Here is a 26,803-nt window from a genome sequence, read left to right on the forward strand (position 1 = left end):
ATTTTCCAAAAATAATTGGCCCTAACATATATAATTAACCACCCTGAAACCGAAAATCGCTTTTTTGACATTTTTGTTTGTATGTCTGCCTGTCTGTCTGTATGTTTGTTACCTTTTCACGCGATAATGGCTGAACCGATTTCGATGAAGATTGGAATATAAATTAAGTTCGTTGTAACTTAGATTTTAGGCTATATGGCATTCAAAATACATTATTTAAAAGGGGGTTATAAGAGGTCTGAATTAAATAAATCGAAATATCTCGCTTATTATTGATTTTTGTGAAAAATGTTACATAACAAAAATTTCTTTAAAAATCATTTCCGATAAGTATTTTTCTTTGAAAAATTTTGATAGGACTGATATTTAATTAGATAAATGAGTTTCAAAATTAAAATAACTGCCATCTAAGGCGGTGTAATGAAATAAACAAATGAATTCGTCTATAAGGGGCCTTGGTCAACAACAATCGAAAGCTATGAATCATAGCCTACAGAGAATGTTTCTGTGTTTGTTTGAAGTAATATCGGAAGCTAAATTAACCGATTTGTGTAATTAATTATTATTCCACCATTGGAAAGTGTAGTTTCTCTATATGGACATAATGCTATAATGTTATTATAGTAACTTCGGAGTGAATTGAGGACAGGTAAGATTAAAATAGCTTCTTATGCACAAACAACTTGATAGACTATTCTGTGTATTCGTTTCCTGTATTTCTTAAAATAATATTTATCTCAGATAATTAACGAACCACAAGAGTGTATTGATTTAGTATGCAGTAATAATATGTTAGCTTAGCAATCCATTATTTTATAATCCAAATTTTAACTATGCTCAATTGAATCGTGTTAAAATACATAAAATACATATGCATTAAATGCAATGCAAAAAAATTGAGTAATGAGCCAAGCAGATTATGTTGCGCTGTTGTAAAATAAAATTTGTTCCTCCTAGGTTCAAGAGCCTCCTTAACAAATTAAAAACTTACTTATCGGTGTACATCCGTTATGAACACATTTTTATATAATATAATATAATATAATATAATATAATATAATATAATATAATATAATATAATATAATATAATTTAAGTTATTTAAGTTATTTGAAGGGTTCAGAACCACAGTGGGCCAAGCGCCATTTATTGAATACGTAGAAAACAAGGGTTAAAATTAAGTTATTATCATAATTCAATGGAAACATATAGCAAGCAGTCGACCTGGTTGGCGAGTTGGTATAGCGCTGGCCTTCTATGCCCAAGGTTGCGGGTTCGATCCCGGGCCAGGTCGATGGCATTTAAGTGTGCTTAAATGCGACAGGCTCATGTCAGTAGATTTACTAGCATGTAAAAGAACTCCTGCGGGACAAAATTCCGGCACATCCGGCGACGCTGATATAACCTCTGCAGTTGCGAGCGTCGTTAAATAAAACATAACATTTATAGCAAGTAAAATAAAGTATACACATTAAATCTAAATGATATGTCAGTCTTCATTAAAGTATGGATGCATGTAATAAAAATTAAGAAACATGTTAAAGGAATTGTCATTGCACCAAATGAGTGGTCTCTGGACCAAAATGATCGCATTTTGATTATTTAAATACAATTTAAGTTAATTTAAGTTAAGTAACATATTAAACGATTTATCCTTCTATCAAACACAAATGTTCCCTGGATCAAATGTCCTATTTTAATTATGTAATTACTTTATATTTATTTCTAACGGGTGCAGCGGAGCGCACGGGTACGGCTAGTAAATAAATAAATAAATAAATAATAATAAATAAATAAATAAATAAATAAATAAATAAATAAATAAATATTATTAACGCGTGAATCTCTAACGTTGTGTGAAGGATACGGTCGTGGCTTCGATTCCAGTGTAGGGTTTTCAGATGTTTGTTGTTACCAATGGTAATTTTCGTTGTCACAATTGTACAGTGTCACGTTGATCCCACTTCACGAAAATCCCGTCATGTGTCTGTCTAGTAGACTAAATTGTCTAAAATGTTAAGAGGAGGGTGAAACACTTAAAAATAGTTGTAAGCTAAGTTTTCTCTGATTTAAATCTTATCTGTAGAATATTGTAATGATATATATATATATATATATATATATATATATATATATATATATATATATATATATTGTTTTGTTTTGTTTTGTTTAGATCCAGTCTACTTCACGGCATATTTTCTGCAATCAACAATTAAATCCTCTTTGATAATACACATCATGTCTGAGTTCGTAATTCGATATATTTTCTTTTGTTTTTGGCAACCAAACGCAATCCTGGACGACTCAAAGATGTAACAGCAAAGAACGGATTCCCAGAGCCCATACATGTTTTTACGAAGATGGTTGAATGTTGCGAGAAAATCGCAAACAACGATACGGACTGCGAGGTAAGACAATAGCGCGGAATGGTAGAAGATCGTTCCCCTATGACGAGGAAGCAGCGTTCATTTCTTGACAAAAATTCGTAGGCTATACGTTTTAAACAAAGATAGAAATTAAATATTGCCTACAGAAAATAAAATTCTGCTTTAAAGAAGAATATAACATCCAATGATTTTGTAAAAATTATTTTCACTTTTTATGGTACAAAAATATGCCTTGAGATTTTTAAAGAAATAGGCTTATGTCTTCAACATTCTTGATACAGAGAAAAATTGGTTTTTAGTTCGTCATTTGTCTGTGTACAGCCATTTCTGTTGAACAATTGAACGGAGTTTATTGATATTTGAATGCTTAAGGATCAATTGAATTGATACATGAAATGAGTACAAAATGTTTACTAGATATTATTTGAAGGGTTCAGAGCCATAGTGGGCCAAATGCTATAAATAAAAAGCGAAGAAAACAAGGGTTAAAATTAAGCTATTATAATAATGTAATGAAATATATAGCAAGTAATATAAAGTATACATATTAAAACTGTGTGACATAACAATCTTCATTAAACTATGGTATTCACTTAACTTTAAACCTTGCTTTCTCCGTTTTTAATAAATGGCGCTTGGCCCACTATGGTTTTTAACCCATCATTTATGTTAGGAAAGACTGAAGAAAGCTGGGTTTGCAGTGAAAGACCTGCCCTTTGGCAGAACACTAACTGAATGAATTTATATTAAGAAATAACATTTTTGCAAATATTCAAACGGCTGAAATTAGAACTAAATAAACTATGTCAGATTAAAATGGAAGTAAAAATTATGAATGATCGATATCAATTTTGATCTGAATTTCTTTTGATGGCACATAAAAAAATTTCTACATTACAACGACACTTTTAAGAGAACTCCAGGCTAGTATGCCTTGAGGGAAAAGTTCTAGGTTACTATTGGGAATTAATCTACTCGTACTGACTGTTCGAGAGCGTAAAATATTGGGCTTTGAGTACTGGAAGTTATGTTTGAAATAGGAAATAATTGTACAGTATATTATTTTTATCCAGAAATATGCACCTTAAGTTGTAAAAATGTAAGTAGGTTCTTTGTCCGAGGATTTTTAAATTAAATGAAAATGGATCAATTTTACAATTACGCTAATTAGTAGATGGAACTTATAATTTTACTCTGTAACTACTACTAACCATCTCTACTCCATATGAACCAAGGAAATTCTAATTATTCACATAATAGTTAATTACGTTTAACTTAATGAACTTTGATATAAAGTTCACACAACTCTATGTGATAATGGGGAAGACGAGTTAATTATGTACGTTACTCTTATTCATATCTAGTTAATAAGTTAATCTTATGGAATTTATTGGAACTGAGTTGCTACTTGTGTGAATTTGAGAGTTTTCAGACTGGCAAGACATCCAAAGAAAACGCTGATGGAAAACTCCCCAAATCACTTTCTTGTCTACTCAGAAAAAATTTATTTTGAAACAGAGAGTTCCGAACTCTGTTATTCTTTTCGAACTCCTCTCATTTTCAAACTGTTCCAAACGAAAATTCTAGATATTATTTCCCACCTTTAATGTTAAATGCTTTAAAAAACACTGAAAGTTAGAATTTAAATTGTTCTGTACGGTTATGAAACTTGGACTCTCACTTTGAGAGAGGGACGAGGATAAGGGTGTTCGAGAATAAGGTGCTCAGGAAAATATTTGGGGCTAAGAGGGATGAAGTTACAGGAAAATGGAGAAAGTTCGACAACGCAGAACTGCACGCATTGTATTCTTCACTTGACATAATCAGGAACATTAAATCCAGACGTTTGAGATGGTCAGGGCATGTAGCACGTATGGGTGAATCAAGAAATGCATATAGAGTGTTAGCTGGAAGACCTGAGAAGAAAAGACCTTTGGGGAGACCGAGACGTAGATGGGAGGATAATATTAAAATAGATTTGAGGGAGGTGGGATATGATGCTAGGGACTAAGTTAATCGTTCACAGGATAGGAACCGATGGCGGGCTTATGTGAGGCGGCAATGAACCTCCGGGTTACTTAAATGGCTTTTAAGTAAGCAGCCTATGTAAGTAAGCCTATTTTCATTCCAATAGGCTATGCCTATTCCTTCATTATTAATGTATCAGCAAATCTACCCTGGATAACTTATCTTATTTGAAAGAATCTGTAAATGAAAAATTGTGCAGCCTACGTTAAGAAACAGACCTATCATGTCTGTCGAAATAAATGTACGTTATTTTAAAAATAAATTTTGACCCAGACGTACCTGGCTTATTAAGGGGTTAGGTACAGCTTATAGCAGTAAAATTTTTGGAATATTCAACATTTTTCCTCCATTACTGTATCTTGTATAATAATGAAACTTGGTATGTGCAAAACACTGTCCTTCTGCTATATGAAACAAATTATTTTTACGATTAATCAATAGAGCTAATTCGTTTCAGATAGTGCTAAGTTAACGAGTTCTCATCATAGGAACATTTTATTTCTTGGAATTCTTTAAGAGTTGTGAATAAATTATATTTTTATATATAAATACAATTCTTCGTAAAGGAGATATAAATCATGACACTGATAAAACCTCCATACAAAAAAAAAACTCCTTTTTACAAAAATGTTTAAATTAGTTATTTTACGACGTCTTATCATCTGGTATGGCTGTCTAGCGTCTGAATGAGATGAAGGGATAATGCCAGCGAAATGAGTCCAGGGTCCAGCGCCGAAAGTTACCCAGCATTTGCTCTTAATGGATTAAGGGAAAACCTCGAAAAAACCCAACCAGGTAATTTATCCCACCAGAATTTCAACCCGAGCTCGCTCGTTTCACGATCAGCCATGCTAACCGTTACTCCACAACAGTGGATCGACAAAGATGTTCGATCCTGAGACACTCGCAAATAAAAAATTAACTTGTGCATATTTTATACTTACAAGCAAACATTCTCATGGGAGCAAATAAAATGTTTATTTTTTCCTTCTACCATGTTAATAATTAAAAAACAAGTGCTTATAGAAATTTTGGACACTCCAGCGCGATTATAATGGCCGTACCGAAAGTAAGTTTCTCTGGAGACGTTTACAGAAAGAAAACACAATTTCATGGAAAGATTTATTGAAACAGATATAACAATTGTTGAGCTATTTTTAACATATTCCCCAACAGAATTGAGACATTTTTTATACCATGGTATCAATTTTTGTATCTCTGTGTCGTAGAAGTCTGTCGCCTGGGATCGGAACCAGTGTGTGACAGCGGTCTACACATCTCTGTTGATGTCATGGTATGGCAAAAGTCTCAATTCCGATGGGGAATATGTTGAAAAATAGCTCAACAATTCTTCAATTATATCTGTTCCAATAAATCTTTCCATGAAATTGTTTTCGTTGTGTAAACGGCCCCAGGGAAACTTATTTTCGGTGCGGCCCTTGTAATCGCGCTCGAGTGGCCAAAATTTGTATAAGCACTTGTTTTGATATTATTAACATGGTGGAAGAAAAAAATCAACTTCTTTTATCTGCTCCCATGAGAATGTTTGCTTGTTAGTTTAAAATAACTTTACTGAATTAGATACTCGCTTCGCATTTGAATTTTTATTGCACTCGGAAAGTTCAATTCCTTACGCATCCTTAATGCTTGAAAGTTCTTCATAAATTGATAAATAGCCTATACGCAAAACTCGGTGAAGTATCAATAGCAATTTCAAGTTCAACTTTTTCAGAATTTAGTAAGCTGGAAACGTGTAGGCCTAAGTATATTTTACTAAAATTTAGAAATCTGATTATTTTTAGTAGCTATATATTTGAACATGTCATATATCGTTTGTCTGTCCGCCTCTGAACAATGATTTTCCCTAAACTATTGATCAGATTTTGTTCAAATTCAGAATCTTCGACTAAATTCTTCCGATACACACACAATAAAATAATTTTATTTAAAATTAATGTACATTATATTAAAGACACAAAGTAGTTACTCAAAATTAGTCCGGAACAGATGCATTATAGGGACCACCCATCACACAAAAGGTCAGCGGAAGTAATAGTTTGATTAGCGTTTTTGGTATTCGATATTCGATAAACATTAAATGCTACCAAATTAAAAAATCAAATAAAAAGAATTTAAACAGTTTGTTACTACTGATGTAATTGAGGGGCTGGGTGCAAGAAGGGCATTTTAGAGGATGCGCCCTTTTTGAGTAAAACGCTTTCTCTGATCTGCTATGCATATGATCACCAAGTTGTAGTTCAATACTGTGATTATAGACGTCAGGAGTACCCAAAATGTAAAGGCGTGCATAGATAACATCATTACGGTTTCAATTTTCAACATCAATTTTCTCAAAACTTGCATTTAAGAGAAGTGCCTTTCTTGCACCTAACCCCTCAATTTTGGTTAGTTTGTATTATATTTTTGGTCCAGAGAAAATATATTTCACTATTACTGCCGCTATTTCCATTTTGAAGTAGGCTACAATTCAACAATATAAAACTGACTGTTAATTTAGAAGTTGGCAACATATTTTATGTAGATTATAACAACAATACATATCGATAATAACATTCATACCATTCAACCAATAAGGAGATTGGCCCCTACATTGCATCTGTTCTATTAGTCTCAACAATTGTTTAATTTATACAAATCTGGCTTTCAGGTAGTAGCTCCCTGTAAAGCAGGTTTGAATAATTTGAAGGAAAAATTGTTCCGGAGCCGGGTATTGATCCCGGGACCCTTCGCTTAGCGCGCGAACGCCCTTCCGACTGAGCTACTCCAGGAACTATACACGACACCGTCACAATTTTTCCCTTTGTATCCACACGACTCAAATGAGCTGACAAGACGGTAGAACTCAACTATGAGTGCCGGGATCGATACCCGGCTCCGGAACAATTTTTCCTTGAAATTATTCAATTGTTTAATTTCTTTACATAGGTTCTAATACCTTGTACTAAGTTAAGTTGTATAATGATATAATATTCACCAAAGTCATTTGGGTCACCTAAGTTGATTATTATTTACGCAATTAGCCTGTACCTGTAATCGAATATCTACTTCCTCAGAAAAAGTTAATATTTAAAATAATTATTGACATTACTTTTCAAAACGAACGTAAGATTACCAGTTATGGAAACATAAAACAAAATTCTTCTGTAGGATTTCCACTTTTCTGCAGAAGCCACAAAATGTACAAACATAACTTATCTCTATCTGCAAAATATAGTTTAAATGCTAGCCAGGACACACAGACATTCAAGATAACTGTCTACAATAAATGATTACCTGGTTCTCACAATTATTTTTGTAACGATCTTCTTTGCAATCGGATTAATTATACACAACATATTTTTTCTCTTCAACGATTTTCTATCACAATGCTATTGGTTGCTTAGCAACCTATATAATAATACAGTCAGAACCTCATTATAAGGAAATATTTTCTTGTCATGTGTTTATTAAATTTTAAAGCCGATTTTCGTAAATATGAATGTAATACTCCAAGGAATTTTTCGCGCAATATACGAGGAAATGTGTGGAAAGTTAATTACAAACATCTACTTCAACAGTACATTGAATAATTGAACTATAATAGGCCTACCTTTCTCTTTAGGGTTAATAAACTATTCTTTGCATTCAATGTATGCGAAGTGCATGATTTTATTTCTGTATACTTTATGAATTAGGCTATAGTTAAAGAAAATGCGGTATACTACAAACAGGAATATCATAAAAGGATGATAGGTAACTGAATGCTAGACGTAGCCTATATAGGCTACTGTTTTCATGACATCGATTTTTTTTATTAAAAATTGTGTGATCTGCTCTTCTACTTAAGAATATAATTTCACAGTATGTTATTATTAGTCCGTATAGGTTAGTTTCTATCTGATGCTTTTCCAATTCACTGCGGGCTAAAGCAGGGAGATGCACTATCACCTTTACTTTTAACTTCGCTCTAGAATATGCCATTAGGAAAGTTCAGAATAACAGGCAGGGTTTGAAAATGAACGGGTTCATCAGCTTCTTGTCTATGCGGATGACGTGAATATATTATGAGAAAATCCACAAACGATTAGGGAAAACACGGAAATTTTACTTGAAGCAAGTAAAGCTATCGGTTTGGAATCAAATCCCGAAAAGACAAAGTATATGATTATGTCTCGTGACCAGAATATTGTACGAAATGGAAATATAAAAATTGGAGATTTATCCTTCGAAGAGGTGGAAAAATTCAAATATCTTGGAGCAACAGTAACAAATATAAATGACACTCGGGAGGAAATTAAACGCAGAATAAATATGGGAAATGCCTGTTATTATTCGGTTGAGAAGCTCTTATCATCTAGTCTGCTGTCCAAAAATCTGAAAGTTAGAATTTATAAAACAGTTATATTACCGGTTCTTCTGTATGGCTGTGAAACTTGGACTCTCACTCTGAGAGAGGAAAATAGGTTAAGGGTGTTTGAGAATAAGGTGCTTAGGAAAATATTTGGGGCTAAGCGGGATGAAGTTACAGGAGAATGGAGAAAATTACACAATACAGAACTGCACGCATTGTATTCTTCACCTGACATAATTAGGAACATTAAATCCCGACGTTTGAGATGGGCAGGGCATGTAGCACGTATGGGCGAATCCAGAAATGCATATAGAGTGTTATTTGGGAGACCGGAGGGAAAAAGACCTTTAGGGAGGCCGAGACGTAGATGGGAGGATAATATTAAAATGGATTTGAGGGAGGTGGGGTATGATGATAGAGACTGGATTAATCTTGCACAGGATAGAGACCAATGGCGGGCTTATGTGAAGGCGGCAATGAACCTCCGGGTTCCTTAAAAGCCAGTTAGTAAGTAAGTAAGTATGTTATTATTCGGTTCTTCGCCTAGTATTCCTCTTACTGGCCACAATTTTACTACTTTGAAGTAAAATTGAGATTTGCTGATATGCTGTACACTTATAGCCTAATCTTGCAATTTTCTCTACTAATCGGGGAATAATTTTCGAATTAATATTAGGACTTATCGCCATAAAATTTGCTCTTGATTATATAATTTTTACCTCCGTATTAAATCGTTATACACACAAATAGGCTATTTATAAATGATATTTTCAAGGTTACTCTTTACTTATAAAAATCTAAACATCATAGTTTTAGACTTGTTTAAAGAAAATTTGATATCGTAATAAAGAATGAATTTATATTAAGCCTATCACTAATGATGAATTTAATATAAGCGAATTTATTTTAAAAATTCTTAGAATTTTCTGCGTAATAAATATAGCCTAAGCTTAATGATACATTATTCTCTTCACATAATTAAAAGAAACATAAAATTAATTCTTAGGAAATGCTTTGCATTATGCACTACGCTCGTCGCTCTTTTATTTTATCATTACACGAAACATAAAGACCTTTTTTACGCCGAAAAAAAGTTAGTTTATATTTTTGCATTCGTAATGCGGAAAAGCGGTTTTAGGCTTATCATTTGTCTGTCTGCCTATGTGTAAAGCGATTTCTTCTAAACTATTGGTAGGACCTTGTTCCTGTTCTTCTTTTACGAATAGGTCTAAATTTGTTCGGAAATAATGCACATGAAAAATAACAGTTTTTAATAAAAAATGAGTAACCTATTTATTTGAAATCCTAAACACAATAACATTGCACTCCGAGACAAAGACAAATATTTCTTCCTGGTATTTTGTACCGCGTAAATTAAACTAGCTGGCAAATGAGACAGGTTACTTGAACTCAACGGGAAAACTTTAGTCAAAAAGGGTGCTATTCATAGACATTTCGCTAGCCCGCGCTACGAGTGTGCTAAACTAGCCCCGGCTATCGACTGGTTACTTGTACAGGATTCATATCATATCATATCATATCATATCATATCATATCATATCATATCATATCATATCATATATCGTATCGCATCATATCATATCATATCATATATAATATCATATCATATATCATATCATATCATATCATATCATATCATATCATATCATATCATATCATATCATATCATATCATATCATATCATATATCGTATCGCATCATATCATATCATATCATATATCGTATCGCATCATATATTATATCATATCATATCATATCATATCATATAATATCATATCATATCATATCATATCATATCATATCATATCATATCGCATCATATCATATCATATCATATCATATCATATCATATCATATCATATCATATCATATATCGTATCGCATCATATCATATCATATCATATCATATCATATCATATCATATCATATCATATCATATCATATATCGTATCGCATCATATCATATCATATCATATCATATATCATATCATATCGTCCACACCTGTGGAGTAACGGTCAGCGCGTCTGGCCGCGAAACCAGATGGCCCGGGTTCGAATCCCGGTAGGGGCAAATTACCTGGTTGAGGTTTTTTCCGGGGTTTTCCCTCAACCCAATACGAGCAAATGCTGGGTAACTTTCGGTGTTGGACCCCGGACTCATTTCACCGGCATTATCACCTCCATTTCATTCAGACGCTAAATTACCTAAGATGTTGATACAGCGTCGTAAAATAACCCAATTAAAAAAATCATATCATATCTCTAACACTGGTTTATGAATACGAAAAACGTTAGTTCGCTGATCATCCACCGGAAATCCGCGCTAAGAATGTCTATGTATATGCCCCAAAGAGATTAGTTATCTTAAACAGAATTATTTCTATTTTTCGTTGCGATCTCAATCTAAGTCTAGCTTAAGCCCGAGACTATAAAGTAGGCTAGATGTACCAGAAGACAAATATAGTGTGGCTTAGTTTCGAAATAATTTTTTAAAAGTACTCGTATTAATGAAAGAAGATACAGTATTAACAAAATAAAATTAAAAGGAAGAAGTTTCAGCTTACTGCTAATTTATTTAATATTGTAGGCCTATACTTTGTATGAATCGCCAAAAATAAATCACTTAACTTCCATTTCATAAGTGCACCTATAAAAATATACGTGTGTGCCTATCTGTATGTGGTATGAATGTTTGTATGTAACGTAGGCAGGGAGGTAACTACAGACGTGGACAAATTATTAACCAAATTGACGATTTTTATGATAATTCTGTTTACAAAATTTGACTTTTCAATTTAGACTACAGTTGACAATTTTGGATATTTCCATCATTACAGTAGACAGAAATATGCAAAAATGTGAACTGTAATTTAAATTGAAGAGTCAAGTTTTGTAAAAATATATAATAAAAATCTTCAATTTTGCTAATAATTTGTAAATTAGCAAACATGTTAACTGCATTGAAGAGTCAAATTTTGTAAAAATATAAAACAAAAATCTTCAGTTTTGCTAATCATTTGGAAATATCCAAACTGTCAACTGTAGTCCAAATTGAAGAATCGAATTTTGTAAAAATATGCAATAAAAACCTTCAGGTTTGCTAATAATTTGTAAATATGCAAAAATATCAAATGTAGTCCAAATTGAGGAGTTAAATTTTGAAAAATATACAATACAAACTTTCAATTTTTACTAATAATTTGGAAATACACAAAAATGTCAACTGTAATCTAAATTGAAGAATCATATTTTGTAAAAGTATATAATAAATATCTTCAATTTTGCTAATAATTTGTCCACGTCTGTAATAACATAGAAACTAAATTGTTACGAAACATTGAAAATATATGCCTATAATGAGAATTTATGTGTCGAATTAATGACATCGTTTATTTTTTCTCTATATCTCTTGAAGTGGTATTTCGTTCAGTAAATTCTTGTCCCGGTGTTTGGCTGAGACTCTTATCAATAGATAATGAGAAGCGCTTATGAAATATTCAGTTTGTATTGATCTACAATTTTGCTTCCTTTTTGAACTTCGCATTCGACACAAATTCAAACAGCTGAAACTTGTAAAGTAACTACAGAAAATACTTTTAAAAAATTACACACAGTTTGTTCATGAAAGGACACAAAATGGTATTTCGTGGCAGAATTTCAGGTGGGTATCCCAGAAATGTCCTAACGTAACCTTTTCTACATAAACAGCCATGAAAGACAAATAAAATTTGATCTAAAGTAATAATAGATGTTATTCAGAATTACATTAATAACTGCTAATACTTGACTAAAATCTAAACCGATTTAAAATATGCAAATTAAATATTTTATCAGTATACGCACTTTTTGAACTTAGACTTTTTCCACAGTGAGTCTAATAATTTACAAGTAAACTCTCATAACTATTAAACTTGCCACATTTTAATATAATTATAATGGTTAAAATGTGATAATTATAAGAATATTAATTATAACAATTATTAAGGTATTACCACAGTCTAGTATATACAGCCATGAAGCTTGAGTTTATGAGGCTACTAGGAACAATAGACTGTGCCGGTACTATTTCGCATTGTCTGTAATGAGTCGATAGTAGCGATCCTAGTGGTTAGCAACTATCTATGGATGCATATTTACCACATATTGAGCTTCGTGACTGTATATACTAGACTGTGGTATTATATTCCGGAAATATGATAGTAGTAGTTGTAAAATGTACGGTGTAAAGAAAGAGAAATTGATAGAAAAAAGGAAGGAAGCAAAAAATATTGTTAAATATAAATATCAATGGAATTATAATTGACAACATGTGACCAGATGACAATTATATATAAATAATATCACGTATAGCCGCTTTGTTCGATGGTCTTGTGGTAACAATGCTAACTATTGGTTTTTAGAACGACAGAAGTCCATAGCATGACTTCCTTCGGAAGGAAAGGAAATCTGGGTATCGTAGATTTAGGGGGCTACAGAACGTGGGAAAAGCTGAGACAATGACAGCGGACCAGAAAAATTTATCAATAATTTTTTTGTCTTTCTTCAGTATCTCACTAAATGTTCTAAATTGTTTGCCTTTCTTCATTTTAGTTTCGTGTAAAAGGCATAGCTTTTTACGATTTATGAACCACTGATTTAAATCAGTTGAACATCACATGGCCTACTATCATATCGATGATCTTCTAAATTATAATTATTTACGGAAACACATTATTCGTTCAGAATTATGTGAAACAAGTACCAAAAAATAGGAAATTGTAAATTATTCAAATAAGTACCGGTTTTTAATAAAGTCAGTAAGCACACAATCAATTTTGGATACAATATAATTTTAGAAAGAACAAACCATTTACGTAGAATTGTGTTAGGGTCTATATGAAGCAAAACGTTTATAGGCGACTGAAAAGAAATTTGAATGAGGCGGAAATAAATGCATTGAGGGATAATTCGTGATTGATAATAGCAATATTAATTATTCTATTCTTCCTTCTCTCTTCATTATCATCATTATCATCATCACCACCGCAAACTTTATCACGTGATTATCATCTTCATCATCTTAAAAGTTGTATTATATAAGCTGACAGCACTAAATGCACTAATCGTTTTATGTTAGATATTAACTTGATTTAAAAAAAGATTGTATACTGCTAATGAATAAAAATTCACTTTGTCTACCACATATGTCATAAGATCTGCAGAGATGTCGGTTTCCTTGATGAGAAATTGTTAAGTCAATTAACTGCTACTAACGTCATAGATTTAAGATAATGTTTACATATAGGCCTATAATAAATATATTATATGCGGATTTTATTTCTTCTGATAACAAACATAAAGGTGCTTGTACACGTTCAAATTTTCATAAAAGTCAACGCTTCACAAGAGTTTTCAAAACTTGCCAGAACTTTAAAAGCTTTATTGTAAAATCACTTATAATGCTTTCAAAGTCTTTGATTTTCTTGGAAGTAAATAAGAACATGTTGTAATTGATAAATACTTGACAATTCTTTGAAGGAATTATAAAATGACATTCGAAAATATTATGGCACCAAGAATCACAAAAAAATGTCTCATGGCCAAGAAGAGTAGCTACATTACGATACAAGGTTGAGAAGTGCTTTATATAAAATCGAGAAAAAGTTTGAAAAAAGAGCAGAGCGAAGTTTCAGTTTCCGAGATTTTGTAATGCACTTCACATCGATGTAGCTCAGTCGACAGACTCGCTGGGCTGCTGATCCGGAGCTGCGTTCGGGCTTGGGTTGGATCCCCCTTTGGACTTTGGTTTCTTCGGAGGTTTTCCCCAGCAGTGGGACTGAAGCCGGATGGTCTATGGCGAGTCCTTGGCATCAACCCCTTTGATTTGATTACCTGGTTGGGTTTTTCCGAGGTTTCCCCCACCGAAAAGGCAAATGCCGGGTAATATTTTGGCGAATCCTCGGACCTCATCTCATCTCACTACATCTCGCCAAAATGTAAAAAAATGTAAAAAAATTGTACAAAATTGTAAAAATTGTAGAAAATTACTAAATTGTAAAACTATAAAAATTTGTAAAAATTGTAATTGTAATATTGTAAAATGTTGACATGTTCCACATCTTAAAGCTTCATTGCTCATGTAAGATCTATGGAATAAAATAAATGAATGAATGAATGAAACGTGTATTTTACAACATTTTTTGCACGATAAAATAGCAAATACAATATATTTTGCATTTAAAATTTAGAGCAATAATATTCCAAAGCCTTCGCAAAACTTCACTGTAATGATTAGAGCCCGGTTATTTAGGCATTTGTAAGAGTTAAAATAGGCAGGTAAAAAAGACAATAAAAACGTAAAAAAGACACAATCTTTGAAAAAGGCATTATAGATTTTAAAAGGGCATAATATATATTTGGTTAAACGAGCGTTGAGCGGATTCCGCCGATTTTGGAATAGACACCGACGCACTTAGGTTAGGTTAGGTTAGTTTAGGCTTTTATTATCCCGTTAAGATGAAGGTGAAAGCGATTGAGTGTGATTTTTTGTTTTCTATGTTGGCAGTTCAAGTACGTCGGTGTCTATTCCAAAATCGGCGGAATCCGCTCAACGCTCGTTTCACCGAGACTTTTTTTCGTGATTAACTGTCTTTTCACAAACCTTACATAACAAAACTGTTCCATCGGTTGAAAACACATGAGCACCAAATTCACTAACGTAATGTAGACATTCTAGCTAACCGATCTTATTCCTTCTGTCACCGGACAATAACTGACTGCTCCTCACTGAAATTTATTTCTCCTACAATAATAAACAGTAGGCCTATACCGCAAAATTGTAACAGTAAGATTACAAAATATGAAAGCAAACAATTGGAAATGCTACGTGACAACTTCTATGAGAACGAGCTTAATATTTAAAATTATAAAGCTTACCGTTGGTATCGTGAAGACATGACAATATTATATTTGTAACTGTGGATTGTCGATCATTATTCATATTACACCAATAGTATTAAAGCACGATTATTAGCAGATTAAGCACGTAAATAAATTACTTTTATTTACTATTGTTAGTAAAGTTAGTCATTGTTTCAAATATTTAAATTTCACACACATTAGTTCACACTTGTGGAGTAACGGTCAGCGCGTCTGGCTGCGAAACCAGGTGGCCCGGGTTCGAATCCCGGTCGGGGCAAGTTACCTGGTTGAGGTTTTTTCCGGGATTTTCCCTCAACCCAATACGAGCAAATGCTGGGTAACTTTCGGTGCTGGTCCCCGGATTCATTTCACCGGCATTATCACCTTCATTTCACTCAGACGCTAAATAACCTGAGATGTTGATACAGCGTCGTAAAATAACCCAATAAAAAAATTCACACACATTACATTACAATTAAGTAGAAAATTGCAAATAAACAAGAAATATTCCTTTAAAATGATAAAAAAAGGTATTTATTAGTAAGAAACGCCTTAAAAAGGCAAAATAGATGATATAAAAATTGGCCCTATCATTTTGATTTACTCCAAATCACATTTTGTATCAATGCAAATAATGATTTACTTGCACTCAGTAAAAAAGGCATTTTGCCAAACATCCGGGCTCCGAATGATAACTCAGTAACAATAAGTGCACGGTACCTAATGGGTCTATTTCAGTATAGTTTTGTTGTGAAGAAATGTTTCCCTAGCAACAAGTTTCTGTATGGGAATTCTAATTTTTAAGGTCTAGTAACAATAGCAACAGTAACAAATATAAATGATACTCGGGAGGAAATTAAACACAGAATAAATATGGGAAATGCTTGTTATTATTCGGTTGAGAAACTTTTATCATCCAGTCTGCTGTCCAAAAATCTGAAAGTTAGAATTTATAAATGTTTATTTGGCCATTATTCAGTCTATCATTCAATATGGTATAATTGTTTGGGGTGGAAGTACAAAAATTAATCTTAGTCCGTTAAATTTACTACAAAAACGAATAATTAAAATTTGTTTGAAGAAACGTTTCGATTATCCAACTAAATTAATTTATTCTGAATTTAATGTATTTAATATTGAACAAATTTATAAGTATACGCTGTTAAAATTTTATCATAAAAATCGTAATAAGTTTGTAGTACAGACACACAATTATGACACAAGACGAAATATTAATTCAACATTAGTAGAACCTAAATGTCTCACATCTGCTGGTCTAAAGCATAGCATAAATTTTGGCCCTCGGTTGTACAATGCTTTAACTAAATTACACCCAGAACTTCTAACATGTAACCCACTAACATATAACAAGAAAATTAGAAACGTGTTAATATCTTAAATTTGATTAAATAAATTTATAGCCTATGTGTATGAATTAATCAACCTATATTATATTTGTATTCTATAATTTTGAAATATATATTAATCCTACTTTTCACGTGCGATATTATTCTTCTCTAGTGTTAATATTATAGTATATACTTAATTCCATTGCCGCTGTAATTATATTTTAGTTCCTATTTTATTTTACTTATTTATTTATATTATTATTATTTTTTATTTTAATATTATATCTGAACTGCGACCGAGCACGAGCGCTGCTCATTCGGTCTCAAATTTTGTTAATACTACTGTATCTTCTTTTTATATTGCTTGTATTATTTTATTTGTATTTATCTTTGTTTGTTTTTGTAATTATATTTCTTTATTCTGTATATTTGAATTTAAATAAATAAATTTAAACATTTAAATTTAAATAAATAAAACAGTTATATAACGTCATATCTTACAAACAGGCAGCAGTATGTTTCATTCAATCAAGTAAAATCAAAACCATTCACAGTAACTTCAGGTATACCCCAGGGATCTAATCTTGGTCCCTTGTTCTTTTTTCTTTATATCAATGACTTACCTAAACAGATTTTGCACACTAAATGTTTACTATATGCTGATGATGTTAAATTGTATAAAGTCATTGACAAACAACAAGACGTTTTTTATCTACAGCATGATTTGGACGGACTATATAGATGGAGTATCGATAATTTTCTTCTGTTAAATCTTAATAAATGTTGCTTTATGACATATTCTAAAAATAAGACAGTTCCTCAAAAATCGTATGAAATTAATGGTGTGAAGTTACCTAGAGTAGAATCATTTAAGGATTTGGGTATTTATTTTACACACAACTTATGTTTTAAAATGCACTTAAATCATGTGGTAATTGATGCATATAAAAAATTAGGATTTATAATCAGAAATACAAAAGAATTAAAAAATATAAATACTATTGATACTCTCTATAAAACTATGGTTAGAAGTAAGCTAGAGTATGCGTCTGTAATATGGTCACCTCAGTTCCAGTCCCATCAGATGCAAATAGAAAGGATACAGAAAAGATTTTTACGTTATTTATATTTTAAAAAATATCACGTATCGTCTTATGACAAGCAAATTTCATATAATCAGTTACTTTTTGAATTTAATTATAAAACTTTAAAATCTCGACGATTAATAAATAGCCAAATTTTACTCTATAAGACTGTTAATGGTATATTGAATAACTGTGATTTTCTTAAATTCCTTCAGTTCAATGTAAAAAGAACAGAATTACGTCATAGGCAACCTTTTATTATTCCTATTCCTAGAATTGTTTTCTTCAAGAACTCTCCATTGTTTGTTATGTGTAATACTTACAACTCTCTGTCTTTAAACTGTGATTCTCAATTGGATTTCAGTTTAACAATTGCAATATTTCATACAATATTAAAAAGCATTGTATTTCCTTAGATATTTAAATTATGAAGAAGTGTTTTATAATGTTTTTACTCAAGTTTTTTAAATAATTTTGCATCATTATATTGACATTTGGCACTATATTAACTGTAATATTATAATATTCTAGCATCTATTACCGTTATGTATTTTGTTTCTTTCGTTTGTGTTGTTTGTTTTGTTGTTTTTTTCTCTCTTATTATGTATTTGGTGTATACATCTGTGTAAGCCACCTGTAATTGGAAGCCTGCTTCTGTTGGTGGTGGATTTAAAATAAAATAAAATAAAATATTACCGGTTGTTCTTTATGGTTGTGAAACTTGGACTCTCACTTTGAGAGAGGAACATAGGTTAAGAGTGTTTGAGAATAAGGTGCTTAGGAAAATATTTGGGGCTAAGAGGGATGAAGTTACAGGAGAATGGAGAAAGTTACACAACACAGAACTGCACGCATTGTATTCTTCACCTGACATAATTAGGAACATTAAATCCAGACGTTTGAGATGGGCAGGGCATGTAGCACGTATGGGCAAATCCAGAAATGCATATAGAGTGTTAGTTGGGAGGCCGGAGGGAAAAAGACCTTTAGGGAGGCCGAGACGTAGATGGGAAGATAATATTAAATGGATTTGAGGGAGGTGGGGTATGATGATAGAGAATGGATTAATCTAGCTCAGGATAGGGACCAATGGCAGGCTTATGTGAGGGCGGCAATGAACCTCCGGGTTCCTTAAAAGCCAGTAAGTAAATAAGTAAGCAACAATAGCTGTAAATGTAGCAAAAAGCACAATCGTGCAAAAAATTTATTTCCGAGTTTATTCAAATATATTAATTATATGATATGAAGTGGGTTCTATGAAATACCACAACAGAATGAAGAAAAATAATGCGTATGGGGAAATTGCAAGGCAAATTTCTTGAGTTAAGCACTAATACATATTTTTACTATAACCTAGGCAAATACTAACCGTAAACATTTTGTTTTAAAACAATAAGAAATCTTAATATTGTTCGTATAGGATGCGTACAACTGTTCTAATATTGTTTTGTACAGCCTAGTTATTCTTCAAAGAAATTACAAATTTATATTGTAGGCCCTATTATTTGGTACGTAAGTTACAATGAACTTGAAGCATATGTTTTAAAATCTTGTTAAATCTTTAGAAATATGAAACAGTCTTTCACAAAACTTTTTCAATATTTAGCCTATCAATCTTTGACAAGTTTTCTTGTAAATATTGAATTAAAAAACATTTGATCTTGTACAAGCAGCTTAAGAAAGTAAATTGGAAATAATATCTATTTTAATACTGTCTGCAATGTTACTGTTATTTAATACAGTAAGAAATAAGCAAATTTATTTTGCACATGTAAAGATATTTTGTTATATATTTTGCACATATTTTAATAATGAAACCTAAAGCATAGCATCTATGTTTTCAACTTTCAACAATCTGAAATACGCAATTCACTTTTCTCCATTATTTTCAGTTCATGAAGCTTCTCGGTGGAGATATGGGGTCAATGTCAGTTGGTGAAGTAAGAAATCTAACGTTGGTGTTTCCTACTTTAGTAAGTAAACAGACTTACATGTTAAATTAAGTTTATTTCTAATTTATTTTAATATCTGTTATTTTCTATTATTTTAACATAATGATTGTACGAGTATTGCCCCAGGTACGAGGACTGAATGAACTTCAAATTTCAGTTCAGAATGGGGGAGTAGACCTACAAAAGTATAAATCAGCATTCTCAGAGTATGCACTTACAAATTATTTATAGACCTAAAGGCATATGTAGGCTATGTGATAATCAGTATATTTTCATGAAGTACTCAAATCGATTACTTATATTTAAATAACCATATCGTTTAATCTATACTAGTAATAAATCTGTAGCCGACATTTTTCTGGTAATTTTCGATTTTCCAAAAATAATTGGTCCTAACATATATAATTAACCACCCTGAAACCGAAAATCGCTTTTTTGAAATTTTTGTTTGTATGTCTGTCTGGATGTTTGTTACCTTTTCACGCGATAATGGCTGAACGGATTTCGATGAAAATTGGAATATAAATTAAGTTCGTTGTAACTTAGATTTCAGGCTATATGGCATTCCAAATACATTATTTAAAAGGGTGGTTATAAGAGGGCCTGAATTAAATAAATCGAAATATCTCGCTTATTATTGACTTTGTGAAAAATGTTACATAACAAAAGTTTCTTTAAAAATAATTTGCGATACGTTTTATTCCTTGAAAAATTTTGATAGGACTGATATTTAATGAGATAAATGAGTTTTAAAATTAAAATAACTGCCATCTAAGGCCGTGTAATGAATTAAAAAACAAATGACTTCGTCTATAAGGGCCTGGACAGCAACAATCGAAAGCTATGAAAGATAGCTTACAGAGAATTTAAGTTATTTGAAGGGTTCAGAACCATAGTGGGCCAAGCGCCATTTACTGAATACGTAGAGAACAAGGGTTAAAATTAAGTTATTACCATAATTCAATGGAAACCTATAACAAGTAAAATAAAATATACACATTAAATGTAAATGATGTCAATCTTCATTAAACTAAGGTTGCATGTAATAAAAATTAAGAAACATGTTAAAGGAATTGTCATTGCACCAATGAGTGGTATGTGGACCAAAATGATCGCATTTTAATTGTTTGGATGCAATTTAAATTAAGTAACATATTAAACGATTTATCCTTCTATCAAACACGAATGTTCCCTGGATCAAATGTCCTATTTTAATTATGTAATTACTTTATATTTATTTCTAACGGGTGCAGCGGAGCGCACGGGTACGGCTAGTTTTAAATGAAATTATTGAAGTTTAAATTCCTCATCTTCTACAGTCAATTATTCTTTATTATTGTCTGTTGTATTCAACATCGACTTTCACGAGGCCTTGGAAATTTTAACACGAAATTAAATTATATTGTTGATACACATCATGATGGCTAAAACTAGATAATTCTTGCAATAAGTATCTTTACGCAGTCCAGGACCGTATTATGAATTTCTCGATGCAGTTTTGTAGATAGTGAGCAGACTGTTTTATGCAACTGAATTCTAGAATTCATTGAAACTACAAGGATTGCCATCACATAATAAAATGTATTTAATACTGAATAACCAGAAGTACTATTGCGAAATATTGACCCGCCAAAATTATGCACGAATAAGAATTGGTGTGAAAAATTCATACGAAACGTAATAGAATTGGCAATATTAACTGTAAAAATAAAAGGAGATGTTTTTATTCCAAATACTGCTAGGATACTCATTCCATTTTAAGCAACTGCAATTCCAGTGCGACTAGCATTTGTAATGGCCATATTAAAATGAAGCTCAAGGACAGTCACTCGAAATTGCAGACATTAACTTAAAAACTGCATGTTTTTCACATCCTCAACTATATTTTATACAAAGGAATGAAAAAAAAAAGATTTTACACATATCAATAAGCAATTCAGTGATACTTTTGTCATGTTGCTAATGTAGTATGTGAATGTACATAATCCCACTGAAAATTACACTGTATTAATTCTAAAATATACGTCTCTCAAAATATTGTTGTTCACGTCCGAAAATGTGTTGCTGCGAAATTCTGTCTGTGTAATCATGTTGCAAATCTAGTATGTTAAGCGTTAAGGAAATAAAAATCTCTTAATTTCTAAAATACCGGTAGGCCTGTACGTCTCTCAGAATATTAGTGTTTATGTTAAAAAATGACTTATTGCGAGTTTATATTGTATCTGTATTCTGTGTATAAAATTAGATTTAATATAATATGTTCTGAATTTATGAGATATAGTTTAAAGCCATATTAAAAAAAAACTAGGTATGATATAAGCAGGTGTACAGCGATCAAGAGGTAAAAAATCTTCCAAATTAAATTATATATGTATATATTGATTCGATGCTGAAATTGATCAGAAAGAGAAAAAGGAATTAAATTTTCGTTGGGTTTTACTTTGTTTATAGTTTGATTTTTCTATTACTTTATTTATATTTCTGGCGGTGTGGAAGAGAAGGCCTAATGGCCTTAACTACACCAGAATAAATAAATAAATAAATAAATAAATAAATAAATAAATAAATAAATAAATAAATAAATAAATAAATAAATAAATAAATAAATAAATAAATGCATGAATGAATGAATGAATGAATGAATAAATTAATGAATAAATAAATAAATGAATGAATGAATAAATGAATAAATAAATAAATAAATAAATAAATAAATAAATAAAAAAATAAATAAATTTAAGACAACAGTTTAACGTTAGGCACATGAAGAAATGTTTTCTTTTCGGTGCCTGATTTACAACTGTTTTAAATTGAGTTAACCCTGGCAGGCTTTTGGCTAAGGAGTTCATTAATTCATGTAAGTGACGTTAAGTAAAGAATCATCTTTATGGGCGAGGAATGCTTAGTAAAGACAATTCGTTTTGGTTGTGTATAGTTAGGTTTCCGAGATTTCCGAAAATTTAATAACCAGTTTAATTAAAAATAGAAGCAGAAAGGAAAACCCGGGCAACGCCGAGTGCTTTCATCTAGTATGATATAATTTAGAGAGCTCTTGCTTAAAAACATTGCATGCACAACGTACCTGAAGAACTTCAGCGGACTCCTCGTCACTGGATTCACTAGCTTTTCGTACTTGATACATAATAAACTATTTTGAGTTTATTAAGCTTAATAATAAATTTTGCGTGAAATTCCGAAAACGAAAGTCTTTCCTCTTATTTGTTTACGCAATAAATCATCCAATTTATGTGCCTTTCGAGAGATAGGCCTAGTCCACGATAATAAGCCGTAGCATTCGCAACACGATAAACGAAATTAACTGTCCTGGAACGCATAAAATGCATAATAAGAAGTGTATAACACCTTCAAGTAGCTGGTTTTTAGTTTTATTTGGAAGATCTGTCCTTTCTTATAATGGAGGTAATTATTTATCGCGAAGATTTTGTGTAAGTTTAACAATTATTAGAGAGAAGAATTTTTTATTAAGGGTATTTCTCTGATTGAGCTGGCTAACGATAGGCAATGTAAATGAACATATCTAGTCAAATTAATTTTGTATCATCATCATCATCGTCGTCGTCATTCGTCGTCGTCATTCGTCGTCGTCATTCGTCGTCGTAATCGTCTCCTACTTACAAATTTGGGCCTCTTGAGTTCTTCTGTCTTCACTTTTGTGGGGATTTTTCAGTAACACTATACAGTCATTCACAAGCTGCTCGTATGGTTAGCATGACGCAAGCCTCTTTTTAAGGTAATTTCGTACTAATACGAAATAAAGATGTAAGTTACAGAAGTTATGTAGGCCTAGTCCCTTTTGGGATGAACATTTCTTTGGAGAGAATCGAGCTCAGATCTGCAATCAATGGAGCCATATTTTTTAAGTAGCCTAAAACTTATAGCCAAACTTGTTAAATTCGAATTTCAAAACTAAATCATTTTTAAGTTTCTAACGCTCATGATTATGAATTTCAAGATTTCATTGATGAAATATTTGATGAAATATCATTCATTAATAGTTTTCTGTCCAAGGGCAGGTCCTTCACTGCGAATCTAACTTTCTTCAATTTTCCCTTTTTTCCGCCTTACTCTCAGACACCTCATATGATCCATATGCGTCTACCATGATGTAGTCTATCATCTGATATCTTCTTTTGCCCCGACCCTTTTTTTTTTGCATACGGTACTGTAATGCAAACTTACCTATATTTTGGGACATTTATGAAAATTTAATGGTAGTGACATTTACAATATTATAAATGTATAATGCGACCTTGAATATTACGTTCAACATCATTACTGCAAAACATTTCATTTTTGCTTAAGATACTATAGTGCAAACTTACCTGTATTTTGAGCATAACTTTGAAAGTTTAGTAGCAGAGTTACATTAACAACATTTTTGTCAATTTATAATGAGACATTGAATATTACGCTCAAGCACCGATAATAGAAAACATTCCATTTTTGCATAGGTCTACGGTACTGTAGTGCAAACTTAAAAATTACCTATAGGTTTATTTTGGGTACAACCTTGAAAGTTTACTGGCTCAGTTACATTTACAACATTTTTGTAAATTTATAATGCGACATTGAATGTTTCGTTCGAGCACCTATAGTGGGAAACATTCAATTTCTGCATATGGTATTGTAGTGCAAACTTAAAAATTACCTATAGGTTTATTTGGGGTACAACCTTGAAAGTTTACTGGCTCAGTTACATTTACAACATTTTTGTAAATTTATAATGCGACATTGAATGTTTCGTTCGAGCACCTATAGTGGGAAACATTCAATTTCTGCATAAGGTATTGTAGTGCAAACTTAAAAATTACCTATAGGTCTATTTCGGGTACAACTTTGAAAGTTTAGTGGCACAGTTACATTTACAACATTTCTGTAAATTTATAATGCGACATTGAATGTTTAGTTCGAGCACCTATAGTGGAAAACATTCAATTTCTGCATAAGTATTGTAGTGCAAACTTAAAAATTACCTATAGGTCTATTTCGGGTACAACTTTGAAAGTTTAGTGGCAAAGTTACATTTACAACATTTTTGTAAATTTATAATGCGACATTGAATGTTTCGTTCGAGCACCTATAGTGGGAAACATTCAATTTCTGCATAAGGTACTGTAGTGCAAACTTAAAAATTACCTATAGGTTTATTTGGGGTACAACTTTGAAAATTTACTGGCTCAGTTACATTTACAACATTTTTGTAAATTTATAATGCAACATTGAATGTTTCGTTCGAGCACCTATAGTGGAAAACATTCAATTTCTTCATAAGGTATGTAGTGTAAACTTAAAAATTACCTATAGGTCTATATCGGGTACAACTTTGAAAGTTTAGTGGCAAAGTTACATTTACAACATTTTTGTAAATTTATAATGTGACATTGAATGTTTCGTTCAAGCACCTATAGTGGGAAACATTCAATTTCTGCATAAGGTATTGTAGTGCAAACTTAAAAATTACCTATATGTCTATATCGGGTACAACTTTGAAAGTTTAGTGGCAAAGTTACATTTACAACATTTTGTAAATTTATAATGCGAAATTGAATGTTCCGTTCGAGCACCTATAGTGCAAAACATTCAATGTCTGCATAAGGTATTGTAGTGCAAATTTAAAAATTACCTATAGGTCTATTTCTGGTACAACTTTGAAAGTTTAGTGGCAAAGTTACATTTACAACATTTTTGTAAATTTATAATGTGACATTGAATGTTTCGTTCGAGCACCTATAGTGGGAAACATTCAATTTCTGCATAAGGTATTGTAGTGCAAACTTAAAAATTACCTATAGGTCTATATCGGGTACAACTTTGAAAGTTTAGTGGCACAGTTACATTTACAACATTTTTGTAAATTTATAATGCGACATTGAATGTTTCGTTCGAGCACCTATAGTGGGATACATTCAATTTCTGCATAAGGTATTGTAGTGCAAATTTAAAAATTACCTATAGGTCTATTTCGGGTACAACTTTGAATGTTTAGTGGCAAAGTTACATTTACAACATGTTTGTAAATTTATAATGCGACATTGAATGTTTCGTTCGAGCACCTATAGTGGGAAACATTCAATTTCTGCATAAGGTATTGTAGTGCAAACTTAAAAATTACCTATATGTCTATTTCGGGTACAACTTTGAAAGTTTACTGGCTCAGTTACATTTACAACATTTTTGTAAATTTATAATGCGACATTGAATGTTTAGTTCGAGCACCTATAGTGGAAAACATTCAATTTCTGCATAAGGTATTGTAGTGCAAACTTAAAAATTACCTATAGGTCTATTTCGGGTACTACTTTGAAAGTTTAGTGGCACAGTTACATTTACAACATTTTTGTAAATTTATAATGCGACATTGAATTGTTTCGTTCGAGCACCTATAGTGGGAAACATTCAATTTCTACATAAGGTATTGTAGTGCAAACTTAAAAATTACCTATAGGTCTATTTCGGGTACAACTTTGAAAGTTTAGTGGCACAGTTACATTTACAACATTTTTGTAAATTTATAATGCGGCATTGAATGTTTCGTTCGAGCACCTATAGTGGGAAACTTTCAATTTCTGCGTAAGGTATTGTAGTGCAAACTTAAAAATTACCTATAGGTCTATTTCGGGTACAACTTTGAAAGTTTAGTGGCACAGTTACATTTACAACATTTTTGTAAATTTATAATGCGACATTGAATGTTTCGTTCGAGCACC

General features: G+C 31.8%; 1 protein-coding gene across 4 annotated transcripts in view; it reads left to right on the plus strand.

Annotated features, from left to right (window-relative positions):
• The window catches only part of LOC138708902 (uncharacterized), a 121,716-nt gene that overhangs the window by 24,835 nt on the left and 70,078 nt on the right, over positions 1 to 26,803 (plus strand). For 3 of the 4 annotated variants that reach the window (XM_069839217.1, XM_069839214.1, XM_069839216.1), the window contains 2 exons: positions 2,313 to 2,410; positions 20,016 to 20,096. In XM_069839217.1, coding sequence (XP_069695318.1) covers positions 2,363 to 2,410; positions 20,016 to 20,096 — 129 coding nt within the window. In that variant the 5' untranslated portion in view covers positions 2,313 to 2,362. The remainder of the gene's footprint in view (positions 1 to 2,312; positions 2,411 to 20,015; positions 20,097 to 26,803) is intronic. The other variant, XM_069839215.1, reaches the window with a different exon arrangement.

The sequence above is a fragment of the Periplaneta americana genome, chromosome 11 (assembly GCF_040183065.1).
Source record: "Periplaneta americana isolate PAMFEO1 chromosome 11, P.americana_PAMFEO1_priV1, whole genome shotgun sequence".
NCBI lineage: Eukaryota > Metazoa > Arthropoda > Insecta > Blattodea > Blattidae > Periplaneta > Periplaneta americana.